Source organism: Varanus komodoensis, unplaced genomic scaffold, assembly GCF_004798865.1.
Source record: "Varanus komodoensis strain SLA01 unplaced genomic scaffold, ASM479886v1 scaffold95, whole genome shotgun sequence".
In the NCBI taxonomy this organism is placed as follows: domain Eukaryota; kingdom Metazoa; phylum Chordata; class Lepidosauria; order Squamata; family Varanidae; genus Varanus; species Varanus komodoensis.
This window is the reverse complement of record NW_025336658.1, coordinates 311,278-324,212: the sequence shown is the minus strand read 5'-3', so window position 1 is coordinate 324,212 and position 12,935 is coordinate 311,278. Positions and strand designations below refer to the sequence as shown.

The following is a 12,935-nucleotide window of genomic DNA, read 5'->3' as shown; positions in this document are numbered from 1 at the left end:
GAACGAACGAACGAACAAATAAATAAATAAATAAAATGCCGAAAAGAAAGACGTGTTGGCACCAGGCGAGCCTCTCAGTCCAGGCTTCTGGCTGGGTGCACTTGCCACAAGTGAGGTGTAGCGGTGAAGAGCCCAGGGCCGCAGCCCCGGCGATCTGGGTTCTAGTCCCCACTCAGCCACGGAACTCACTGGGTGCCTTTGGGCTAGTCCGAGACTCTCAGCCCAGCCTACCTCACAGGGTTGTTGTTGTGAGGATAAGGTGGAGAGAAGGCAGATAATGATGTAAGCCATCTTGGGTTCCTTGAAAAGAGAAAAGGGTGGGATGTAAATACAGCAACGAAATAACAGATCAGCCATCGTAGAAGCACTGCCGGCATCTCGGGGCAGCGCGTTCTGGTCTCACCGGGCTTTGTGATGGGAATTGGGCCCTGCCAGCAAGTATCTGGGGCTAGGGAAGGACTGAAACAAGCCCTGGGACCCGGCAAGCGCCGGCCAGGCAGAGCCGCCGAGGATTACGGTCCATCTGGCCGCATCTTGCTGTAATAGCCCGTGCCCTTCCTTGCAGCCGCTGCAGGCCGTGGAGTCCACCCTCAATCCCTAATCCCTAATCCCCTCAGCACGTTCCCCTCGGCCCCTGGAACTGGGGCTGGCGCGGCCTCTTCTGTGCTCTGGCAGCAGCCTGTGTTTCCTGGAAGGGCCATGGGGAATTGGTGGTCGGCCCAGCTCTCGCTTCGCCACCCTCCCACATCTGGGATGAGAGCACAGCTGGGGCTCCTCCGATGCTCACAACAGCCCCCCCGAAAGGAAGCCTAAGGGAGGTACTCTGGATGCAGATGTGACAGACAGGTGGCGGGATCCACGGGGATTTGGCAGTCGGAGCCGTCGCTGGCTTTCGAGTGGTGATTTGGGGAACCCCCGGAGTTCATCCATACTTCTTGGTAAAGCTGCGTGTCTTCTAAGTTCCCATGGGTGGAACACACAATTCGGCTAGGAAGAACATGGGGTTTTCAGAACCATCAGTAAGAATTTGCTTTGCAATGATGCTAGCGCAGGGCTTGAATGCCCGATCTTTGCGCTTTGCTGTTGCCATAGCCATAAAATCAGTATTATTTAAGATTATTACCCTTTACAGCTACCATTGAAACTTCTGTCTCTGTTTGCTTGTGCTGTAAAGTGCTGTACCCTGTTTATTGTAAGACCGTCCCGAGACCTCAATAGCAGACGAAATACAAAAGTTTTAGGAGGGAGGGAGGGAAGGACAGACAGACAGACAGAAAGTCCTAGCAATAACATTTGCTCCCCGTAACAGGATGGTAAACCTGATAAATAGAATAGCAGAAGGTCCTTCTCAGGAAGAAAGTGTGTTTCCAGGAGTGCGATGGACGCGGGTTCTTTGAAAGCATGACTGGGGGCAGGCCAGATCTGCAAGCCGAGAATCCGCGGTTTAAGAGTGTGTGATCCATTCATATGTGCAGGAAGAAGCAAAGCCTGCCTGGAATGCTGTTTGCTCCAGCGTCCTCTGCCGCTGGCGCAGGTTCCCGAAAAGCCGCTCTTCCCCCCAAGTCATTTGTGCCTTTCAGGACGACTGTGGATTGTCGATCTTTGCACCTGCCAGGTTTTTGCTGTGCCTGCCGAGTTTCACGCCTGCCCCTCTCCCACTTGCTCTTCCCAGGAAACGCCGGGGAGCCATCAACAGCAAGCAGCTCACGTACCTGGAGAAGTACCGGCCAAAGCAGCGGCTGCGCTTCAGGGATCCCCAGAACCACAAGAACAAGTGCTGCATCATGTAACCTTCGTCATAGCCTCTTGCCAAAGCCCACCTCCAGGGGAAGGCAAACACACGCCCGCCCGCACCCGTGTGAAGTCACAGGAGGGGGCTTTGGTGCCACAGCCTATTCTGCCGGTCAGCTTTCTCTTAAGTTTTGCCGAAGGCTCGGGAGAAAGCCCTGCAACCGGCTGTATTTGTTTCAGAGGCTGGGAGCAATGTCAGTTTCTCATTCCCCTCCCCAGATGCTCCTCCGGGGAAGAGCTCTGTGCCCCGACGTCCAACCCCCGTGCCGCCCCTCCTCAGTTTCCCCTTGTCCTGCAGGGTTCAGAGAGGCAGGATGAGGCCAGCAGCTCCGCATCTTCCAGGGCAGGGGGGAAGCCCAGGCAGCAGCCGCCGCCGCCGCAAGGGTCTTGGGCCGGACTGGTTTCTTTTGTAGCCCCAGTGCAGGATGCCAGCATGGTACCTCCCAGCCTCGCTTCCCCGTAACCTGTGCAGCTGAGGACCCCCCCCCCATGCCAAAAGCAGCCCCTCCGTCCTGCGGGACGGCTGCGCACGGCACTCTGCAGCTGGGAGTGCAGCCACCATCATGATGGGGGTCTGGCTTGCGAGGTGCCATTCCAGTGGATTCCCACCCTCTGACTCGTAGCTGTGACACACCTTCCCCCGTTGGCTGCTGTGACCTTTGGGCTAAACTCGCAGAGAGGAGGTGATCTTTCCCCCTTCATTTGGAGAGTCTGGATGGTGTGATCCGTATTCGGCGTGAGGAGGGGAAGGCCAGTCTCCCTAAAGGTGCCACGGTTGAGTTCTGAGTTGTCGGTTTCCCAGCTCCGTGCGCGCAAGTTGCTGCCTTCTCGCGGGAAGCCATGCATCTTCCGTCCTTGCCGCTACCTTGGAAAGACTCCCCAGCTTCAGACGCTATTCGGGAAAATGCTTTGCATGTCAGTGCAAGGAAGAGGCAGGGGTGGGGTTCCGCTAGGGACTTCGTCTTTGGGCTGAGAACAGAAGGATTTGGAAGTGGGCACGTTCTGGTTTGGCAGGGGAAGTGCGGATGGGGCAGGGTGCGTGCAGCCGGGGGCAGAGCTGTGTGGAACGTGGGCTGCAAGAGCCAAAGATCGTGCTGGCTGGGGCTGATGGGAGTAGCGGTGCTCCGCTGCTGGAGGTGCAAGGCTGAGGACAGCTGGTGTGTACGTTGGGTCTGGATTTGAGAATGAGAGTCGGGGGCTACACTTTGCCCCATGCTGGGTCCTCAGAGGCTTCGGGACTTCTGCCGTTTGTGGGATTCGTGGAATAAGTTGATTTGAGGGTCCTGCCCCCCTCCACCCACCCACCTGGCCTTTTGAACCCTATGCTTTTGAACGAGTGAGCAGTGCCTCCTGGGGAACTCGGCGGAATTGGCGCTAGCCGCTTGGCCCCACTCCTTTGGCCGTGACGGCCGTGGTCTCGGCTGCCAGGAGGAGCCCCCGCCGTGCACGTCGCGTGCCTGTCTGGCGCACGCTCGGTGGGCTCAGCTTGTGCTGCAGGGAACGCTCTGCTCTGCTCTGCTCTGCGTCTTGAAGCGCTCCATTGGCCTGCAGTCCCTCCCTCGTGTCCAGGCCATCCTGTTGCCACTCGGTGCTGCAGCTGCCTGCGTTTCCTCCCTGGCCCCTTCCTCCGTGGGCATTTCTGTGCCTGGCTGCTGCTTTAACAGCGACCTGCCAGAACGGCCTGGTGCATTGACAGCCGCCCCAGGCAGCCGAGGCCGGCTCTTCACCGAGGTGCTTGGCCTGCGTCTGGACTGCACAGCACTGGCATTGCAGTGGGTTCTTTTTCAAAAAAGAACAAGTTTGATGCATGTAGTATTATTTATGTCGCTTATTAATTTATGGCGATTCTTGGCCACCTGGAGAAAGTGGGCGATCAGCGGAAGAAATACTCTGGATCCATAAAATAATTCCATCCGTGTAAAAACTGGCATCTTTGTGCAGCATTCAGGTGCCTGCCCTTCTCTTGGGCATCTGATTTTCTGAGTGCGTCTGGCTGCACAAGCCTCCTCCTGCAGTGCGGTGGGCACAGTCCATGCTCTGGCTTACTCTCGCACGCGAGCTAAGCCAGCTGGGGAAAGAGATGCATGACGAGCTGAGCGGGGTCCCAGTCCAGGCCGTGGGGGTTGAGGCTGAGTGGTTCTTCGCCCTGCTGTCTGTGATAAAGACTGTGATGGAGAAGAGGCATCTGTGAGCAGGCTGTGGAGAAGGGTGCTCTTGTAGCATTCAGATCTGTGGCAGAGGAAAGGGACAAAGAAGAAATGTATTTGGAGAGGATGGGGAGCTTGGCCTAGGAGAAGATAGGCTAACTGAGCTTTTCTGGCTCTTTGTAGGTTGTAAGGAGGTCCCCAAGGCTCCCCGAACCTTCGTTGTGTGGCATGGTCCTTTTCTCCAGGAGACCTAAGTGGAATCTTGAGCACCAATCCTTCACACTTCTATTAAACATACCAGACATGTTACCGGAGGCATTTTTGGCTTTTCCAAAGCTAGATCACTGAGTGGTTCTCTGGTGCATAAGCTAGAGCACAGGTGCATTGGAGACTTGGCTGTGGCCTTCCAAGCCGGGATCACATCTCACTCTGGGGACCCTGCTCTTCCTGAAGTCCCGGGCTGGGAAAATCACGGGACAGCCTTGGAAGGACCCTCCCTTAAAGCAGTGAAGGCCCCATCCATGGGATGAGTCTCTGAGCGAGCCCTCTGGGAAAAGAAGGCACTCGCTGCCCGTGCCTTGTGACCCACGGAAAGCTGCTTTCCACAAAGGTGGGCATTGCCTTCTTTGGACGGCCAGAGGCCCTCCCAGATTTTGGGCACGGCTCTTCCCCAGCCCTCTTACCTATGATGCCACCAGCAGAAGTGTCGGGGATCGAAGCCAAGACCTCCTGCCTGCAGCAGCTGTGTCCTGCCCCCCCCCCCGTCCCCCACGTTGCAGTTTCTCCCCGTTGATCAGGGCACCAGATCTCATGACATGGCAGGCGCAGCCTTCCTTTGCCTCTCAAGCAAGTCCTTTTTCCAGGAAAGGACTCTTGGTGTAGGACTGTCTTCTCCAGATGCTTTGGACCAGTGCAGCTCCCCTCGACCGTTTTCTGCTAATGCTGGTTGCAGAGGGTTGCAGTCCAAATCACCCAGAGCAGCGGTGTCCAACCTTTGCATAGCTGGGGACCAGTGAAGACAGGAAAACCACTCGGGGACCGCTGAGGCTGAAACAAAAAGCATCATACAATACATAATTCTGTGTATGAGTTTTCCAACACAATACGAAAAATTCTCCAAAACCACCAGAAACTGAGCAGCAAAAACTGCCAGCAAAAGATCAAAATATTGAAATCGGTGCAGCGTGGCTCCCACGGAGTGTCTCTCCCCTCCCTGGTCCCTCCAGTGGCACCAGTGCACACCCTGCGGGCACGATGCCAACTGGGGAAGAGGTGGTGGGGCACAGCCAGCCCCCATGCAGGGAGCGGGAAGCGGCCCTCCCATGGACTGGCACTGGTCCACAGACTGGCGGTCGAAGACCGCTGCTCTAGTGGGTGCCAAGCACAGAAGACACCGTCCTTCCCCCACCTGCCGCACTTCCCCCAGAGGTGAAGTTTCTGGTGCCCCTTTCTCCTGGGCAGACCAACGAAGGGGCTCTCCCTTCCTCCTGAGTTGGCGCATTCAGCAGAATGGCTCAGGGCTGGACTGACCACTTAGCCTGGAGCCGGGCTTTGGGTGCTGTCGGCTGTCCCCTCCTAGCCGCACTCCTTCCTTCCCTCGGCTGCTTCCAGCTGCAGCCTCGAGGGCATTTTCACTGCCTTTAGTTGCCCCTTCCTGGGGCAAAATGCTGTCTTGCTCAGGGCCAGCCCACCTGTCCTCTCTCTCTGCTCCCTTGAGGCCTCATTCTCCTGCCTCTTGATGGAAAGCTCACCTGGGGCCTTGCCTCCATGAACGGACCTGCCCTCTGGACTTCATTGCCAGAGAGAGAGCGGCGTACTGCACGTCACCTCTCTGAATTCGTTGTCCCAACACTGTCTCCTCCGCTCGGGAAACCAGGCCCCGGCACCTCTTCGGTTCCTCCCATGGCTCTTCCCAGCCGGAGAACGAAGAAGGTGAGCTGGCCCAGGATGCTTCCCCAGGCGATGCTTCTGATTCTTGAAGGACGCGTAAGGCAACAGATGGGCCCAGCTTCTCTCCCATCGCAGTGCAGGTCAAATCCAGCAATGCTCCTGGCAGCGTGGATCTCACTTCCTGGGAGGAGAACCGCAGACCCGGGCGAGCCCGCACGTCGCCGGGCGTTTCGCTCTTCCATTGTGCCACAGCACTGAAACTTGCATGCCGCTTCTTGCAAATGTTGTGCAGCAGCGCACTGGCACCGGGGAGACGATGTGGTCTGTGTGCACTTCGCACTAAAAGCCGGCGATAATTTCATACCCGTGCAGTCTAAGCGATGTGCCAAGCAAGCCGGCGTTGCATGTTTTGTGTGGCGAGGCAAGAGGAGAACGTGTAGAGACAGAACGGATTTTCAAGCATGCTTTCCGGCAAGGTCTTTGAAATGGCTCGTTTGGCACAGCAAAGTTGTCGGTAGCTCTCCGGCATGGGTGACGGCTTTGCCTTGACCATTGAGTCGAGAGCTTTCCCCCAGATGCACCAGTCAAAACAGGCCATCAAGCATCCCCAGGATGGCTCTCCATGTTGCAAAAAGCTGCTTGCTGTGTCCTTTACAGCTTTGCTGTGCATCGACACAAGAGCTCTCTCTCTCACAAACTCACAGCTAATGGAAGCAGGCTCTTTGTGTGTGGTGTTGCTCATGTCATTTGCGTGTGGGACTCCCAGGCAGGGGCTGATCTATGTAGGAAGCGGCTCTGTGGACCAGAGTTCCCCAGAGAGATTAAAGCACCTTAACTCCTGGACAGATACATTGTGCTTTGCCCCGGTAAACTCTGGCCTTCGCTGTTCTGAGAAAAGTTTCTTAAATTTGAGCTGCGGACGATCTCTCAGCTGTAGAACGCATGCCCTGAATCCCAGAAATGTGGTGCTTTCTCTTTAAAGCAAAAGTTTCTTTTCGGTATTTGCATGCCCTGGCTTTATCGGGCTGCTGAAATCCGGGCTTCTATTTTTAAATCAGGGCTGCACCTCCCTCACCGCAGAAGGTTTTCTGTTGACTGTCTGTGTACATTGCTCCGTGAAGTACCCACCACTTTGTTGAGCGGGGTACGATTTCCTCTACCAAGAACTCGGAGGTGTACCCAGAAAGTCACGGGGTGCCGACATGTGATTTACATGCAAAGTCAGCCAGTTGGTGCAATGCAAAGCTCTTATTTCCAAAAAGCAAATTTGGGTGTGTGTGGCGGTGGGGGCTGGGGGAGACTCAGCCAGTGCAAGGAAACAGGCCAGTTTTGCTTCTAAGACGACACTGAGGTGGAATTTCTGTTTCTATTTATTATGATTTCCACATATCACCCCATTCCCGTAGGTTCTGGGTGGATTGTAAGTGATTAAAGCCAGCAGTAATTCAGTATTTAAACTAAAAACAAGCCGATTGAATCAAACTAATCTGGGAAGGCCTGTTGGAAGAGATGCATCTTTAACTCTCTCTCTGAAGGTCGCATCTCTCCCAGAAGGCCATTCCACAGTTTAGGAGCAACCATTGAGAACATCCTATGGATACTTGACATTAATCTTGCAGAAGCAAATTTCAGAAGATGGTCCCCAGAGGACCTTAGTAGCTGAAGTGGAATATATGGGCAATATTTTTATTTATTTCTCCTTGTAACCAATGCAGCAGAATCAAGTGTCGGCGCTTTTCCTGGCATTCAAAGTGCCAGGAAACGTGTACACAGAACAGGCTCCCTGCAGGTAGACAGCTAGCCCTTCAGGAAGAGGAAGCCCAACTTCTCACGCTGCACAATTTCCCCCAGTGGAGCATTTAACAAAGTTTTTTGCTCTTGGCCCCGAATGGTGCAGCCTGAGACAGGGATGTACCGAATGCTGCCATCTTGGGTAGGGTTGCCTGGAGGTAGGTGGTGACCCCGAAGCACCATTTAGCAGCCGTTGCGTCTCCTGAACCCTGCCAGGTTTTAATGAAAAGGGCTGCTCACGGGTTCTCTTCCAAGGAAAGAATCATTCCGTGTGCATCTGTGTTCCACTGCCAGTTTGCTTGCTGAGGGGTTCTTTCAGGAAGAGTCTTCCTCGGCACCCTCCTTTCCCTAGTCCACCACCACCTCCTGGCATGGGTGCGCACACTTTCCGCACCGTTTTTTCCAGCCCTGATTAATGTCCGGAGAAGATCCCTCGGAGGCTGATACGCTTTTCTGCTCGTGATGAGGTGGGGGGAGAATTTGAGGCCAAACCGGCCAGAAAAAGTGTTTTTTTATCTATTGTGCATTCAGGGGGTCTCTTCAAAGGCGCAGGCTCCAAATTTTCTAAAAGGCCCTTTCTGAAACTCGTGTGCTTCCCTAGGCCACACACACCTTTGCAAAATCTCTTGGGTCTTCTTTCTTTCTGTAATTCTTCATTACACGGAAATGTCTTCAGACTGGTCCAGCTGAAACATCAACATGCCAGCATTTTTAATAGCCTTATAGTGTGGGAATCTTGAAGCTAAAATAAAGTAAAAGTTTTTGTGTAACCTTTAGCTGGAAGAAAAACGTATAAAAGGAAAAAAATTGCAATGCCTCTGTGTTTTGTGTGTGTGGGTGGACGCTTGTTCTGTTTTTCTTCTCCCAACGATGGCAGAACAAAGCCGGTTGCGTCTCCTTTCACAGCCCTCCAGGCTCAGGATCAAAGCCGAGGCTGTGGGAATCCCAAATTCCCGACGTCTGTCCTTCTTGGTTCTTTTCTCATCCCACATATAGCCATGTCCAGGAATGTGATTTTGCACGTTGTACAGAACAGGAGGGCTGCTCCCCCGATCAGGATTATGGGTGGCATCCGTGTAAGATGGTCCCCAAAGGACCCAGAGTAAGTGGGGAGCATGGGTGAGTCATCCCACCCCAGGGAGGGAGGGAGGGAGGAACATGGAAACAGCGCGAGTCAGAAGGGACCTCCCGGGCCATCTAGTCTGACCTCCGGCACCAGCCGGCTCCGCTCCCGACATGCCCGCCATGTGCACGTCCAGCCTTGGAAGAGTCTCTTCCGAGCGGCACTCAGCGGAGCGTGGCCCAAGCAACCCGGGCAGGTGGGCCCTGTTCCGCCTCCGGGGTTGTGCGTTCCCCCCTACTCAGGCCCGTCGCAGCTCAATTTCCCTGCCAGTTGAGGTCTTTGGAACAATGATCCCCGACCTGCTGGCTGGGGCATGCTGGGAGCTGGAGTCCAGCACAGCTGGAGGGTGGCGGATTGGGGAACACAGAAGCTGCTCCCAGAAGGGAGAGGCCTCTGAGCCCCACACCTGAGCGCTTGGCCCCGGCCACGTGGACCCGTGGTGCAGCAGCCGGCCGAAGAAGCTGCTTCCCGCTGCCTCCTTCCCATGCCTCTCCTGGCCTGCTGAGAGCGAGGAGCGGAGGTGGTCAGGACCATGGCGGAGCTCAGTCTCTCTGGATTGCTCCTCAGTCAGTGGAGCCGAGCGCATCGGGGCCAGCCGAACCGTCCGCGCCGGGACCTGCGTGACCCTTGCATCACCTGTGTGGCCCGAGCGGCGTGGGAGAAGATGGGAGCTGTAGCGCCACGGGCATCGACGCTGCAGAGGCGGAACTGGGCCTTAGTGAGGTCACTGACCTCTGAAGGGTGTTTTAAATCAAGGATTGGTTCTAGTCCCTGGTGGAGACCGGAGGTGGAAAGGGGGCACCGTTCTATTTTCCAATGGATAGGCCTGGGCTCAATTTTGAAAGTAGTGTTTTGGGGGAGGGAGAGTTGTTTTTATTCCACTTTAAAAGTTTTCCCAAAGAAACATTGGCTTTCCCTTTGATTTCTTCGGCAACCGAGTTTGGTATATTTCCTTTTTTTATCTCCATGCGTGATTTCAGTTCGTGAATGAACAGATATTGGGGGTTTGGTTTTGTTTTTCTTCTCCTCTGAGCCATAGCTAAATTATTATGATGATTGTTGTTGTTATACCCAGTGCTTTTATATCAGGCAAGCATCACTTTGGCATATGCCAATGAGGTCTAGAATCTTGACACTTTATAACCTTTTTTTAAAGAAATACAGGTAAATAAAACTTGTCTTTTTTTCCTCAAGTTCTGTGTAAAACTGTATGCCTTTTTTTAGTAGTCACTTTTTTGAGTTGTGAGAAATTTCCTGAAAAATGTACAAAGGTGAATTTTGCCTCAACTGCAACAACACAGGAAAATTTTAAAATAAAAGGCATCACTGTTTTGTATGAGACTTGGTGTGGCAGTGGATTTTTTCCCCTTTCCGCAGTATATTAATGGATGAGAGCAGGGATAATGGTGAAATTAGAATCTTTCCGTTAAACATAGCAGCATAGAAGAAGCTTTCTGTGGGATTTGAATCCAAGACTGCTGTTCCTTACAGCCTGTTCCTGGTTGCAGGAAGCTGAAAGGAGCACAATTTTCCCAGTGCAGAGAAACCAAAGCCCCAAAAGGGTCTCACAGCCATGAAGACCACGATCACCTCTTTGCTTCTCGGTTGCCTTTGCCCTTGGACCAAGACCTTCTCGGACAGAGACTTGCAGGTTGTCCTTCCAGCGTGGCACGTGGACTGGCCCAGCTGTTCTGGGCGTCTTCCTGATGGAGGGAGCACCATTGTCCACGTCAGCTGTGGCCAAGCACAGTTCAACAAGCTGCTCGGCGAGAAATGCCACGACACAGAATTCTGGAAGAAACAGGCTGAGCTCCGCAGCCAGATTACCTCGCCAAGCTGCAGGTCAACCCGTTTGTGTAAATGCTCAAAAGCAGAGTTACTGGGTGCAGGCTCAGTAGGGTGCCCATTGGTGCCTGCATGCTCACAAACACTGTCCCGATCTCTGCTTCTCTTTTTCCTTTCAAAAGTCTTGCCTGCAAAGATGCCTTGCTTCAAACTGAAATGCTGCCCTCCGGTGCCATCTTCATCTGGGATCAAAAGCACAGCACCGTGTTTCCAAAAGCGGCCCCCATTGCTAGCCTTGGGCATATGCCATACGAAAGCCTCACCACCTTGTTCCTGGGAAATGGTTCTTCCATGCTCAGCCACCCCCACCTTTCCATGCATTTTATGAATGGGCACGCGGCACACGCACGAGCATCCCTACAACAACCAGCTTGCTGAATTTGCACAACAAGACTGCAGAGCCCTGGTGCGGAAACGCAACCCTCCGTGCCTGCCCCGCACTCCGGCTTTGCTCCCGCCTGGCTTGAGCAGACGGTCCCAAAGGTTCTGCCTCAGGGTTCCCAAAGATCACACTGCCGCAAGATCTCCGGGTTGCCAGAGTGTCCACTGCTCTCCTTGCCCGGGGCATCAAGGGGAAAGGGGAAGTAAGAGCAGAGATTAGAAGGTAACTTCGACAGCAGCTTAGTGCTTTTGAAAAATGGGGCAAGCGCTGAATCTGCAGGCACGAGACCGAAATTGCTCTCAGGGTTTCGTTTGCTGCTCTTACTGGGGAGCAGCCCTGAGGTTTTGGGCTGGGAACCGAGGGCAGAATATTGTGCTGAAGGTACTGTAAACTCAGGTGGGACCTGAGCAGAGGTGACTCAGCCCTTGGAGGAAGGGAAAACGCATCTGGGGAAGCACCTGTGGGATTGCTCATCCCCACACCAAAAGGTGGTGTAGTTATGATGGTTATCCAGCTTTCTATTTCTACGCTTTGAATTTAATCCAGGCTTTGTCATGCACAAGTCAGACCCATTGCACTCAAACTAGTCATCATGACTAACTGAAGTCACGCAGGTTTCATAAGACCATGTAAGCCTTGCTGGATCAGATCGGAGGTCCATCCAGTTCACTTGGTACACCTGGTGGCAAACCGGGTGCCTGCAGATGCAAGGCCCCCCCCTGCCCAGCTCCTCAGCAACGGGTGCGTGCAGGCAGGCCACCTCTGGTGAAGGAGGGAGCCCATGGCCAGCAGGGCTAGTAGCCACTGATAGCCGCCTCCTCCTTGAAACTGCCCAACCCCCTTTTCAAGCCCTCCAGATGGGCAGCCACCACCATTTCCCATGGCAGCCAAGCCTTTGATCTCTCCTAAACTGCCCACCAATCCGTTGCAAGGGACCTGGGCTCAAGTGTTATGGGAGAGGGTGGACAATGTTCTCTACTTTCTCCACACCGTGCATTATTTCAAAACACTTCTATCACACCTCCCTTTACTCACCTTTCTTCTAAGCTAAATATTCCCAGTTGCTGTAATCATTCCTCATAGGAAAGTTGACCTACACAATTTTAGTTGGTTCCATTGAACTGCATCTGCCATTTTGGTGCTCATTCTCCCAGCTTGGAGCAATCCCTTTGGATCACCTCACAATCCCTCTAGGTTTTAACCACCCTAAATAGTGCAGCCCCTTCCCTGCTTATTCCTAAATCCAGATCCTGTATGGATAGCTTGACAAGCATTGGTCCTAATACAGAACCCCGTGGGAGCCCGCTGTTTGCGTTCCTCCGTTGGAAAAAATTACCATTTATGCTCTCTATTCTCTAACCAGTCACTGATCCATCAGAGAACCTCCCCTCTCACTCCACGACCGCTAAGTCTGAGCAGATGTCTTTGATGGAAAGACTTAGTCAAAACACACTTGGAACCCCAGGTAACCATTTGCCCAGGTCCACCTACTTATTGACACTGGCAAATTAACCCTAATAGCTTAGTGAGGCAGGACTTTGTGGGAGCCACGTTGATTCTATCTTTAATTACCCTTTCAACCAATTTACCCCAAAGCAATGTTAAGTGAACCGGCGTGTGGCTAGGTCTGGATCCAGCCCTTTGCTAGGCTAATTCTGAAGAGTCAATACATCAGAAGTAGGAGCAGAAGCCTCTTTTGGCTCCATGGGCCACATTCGCAACCGGGAGGGTGGGGTGGAGATGCCGCCCTCCCCCATTGTGTCGTCCTAAAATGCACATCAGCATGATGCCAGGACTGCAAATGTGCTTGTGCTTTTGTTCCACTTCATGCAATGCCGGTTCCAACACCTATTTTAGGGAGTTGTGACCTCCCTAGGCCTGAGTTTGCTTTGCTGCTGGCAACTCTTGATCTCCCAGGTGAGCGCACCCACCTGGTTTGTAACCACAGCAGAGTCCTGGAATGTGG

General features: G+C 53.7%; 1 protein-coding gene across 1 annotated transcript in view; it reads left to right on the top strand.

Moving 5' to 3' along the window:
• LOC123017537 (protein tyrosine phosphatase type IVA 3-like) overlaps positions 1-8,432 on the top strand; it is a 79,002-nt gene extending 70,570 nt beyond the window's left edge. The window contains exons 4-5 of the mRNA XM_044418948.1: positions 1,310-1,313; positions 1,476-8,432. Coding sequence (XP_044274883.1) covers positions 1,310-1,313; positions 1,476-1,790 — 319 coding nt within the window. The 3' untranslated portion in view covers positions 1,791-8,432. The remainder of the gene's footprint in view (positions 1-1,309; positions 1,314-1,475) is intronic.
• The last annotated feature ends 4,503 nt before the right edge of the window (positions 8,433-12,935 follow it).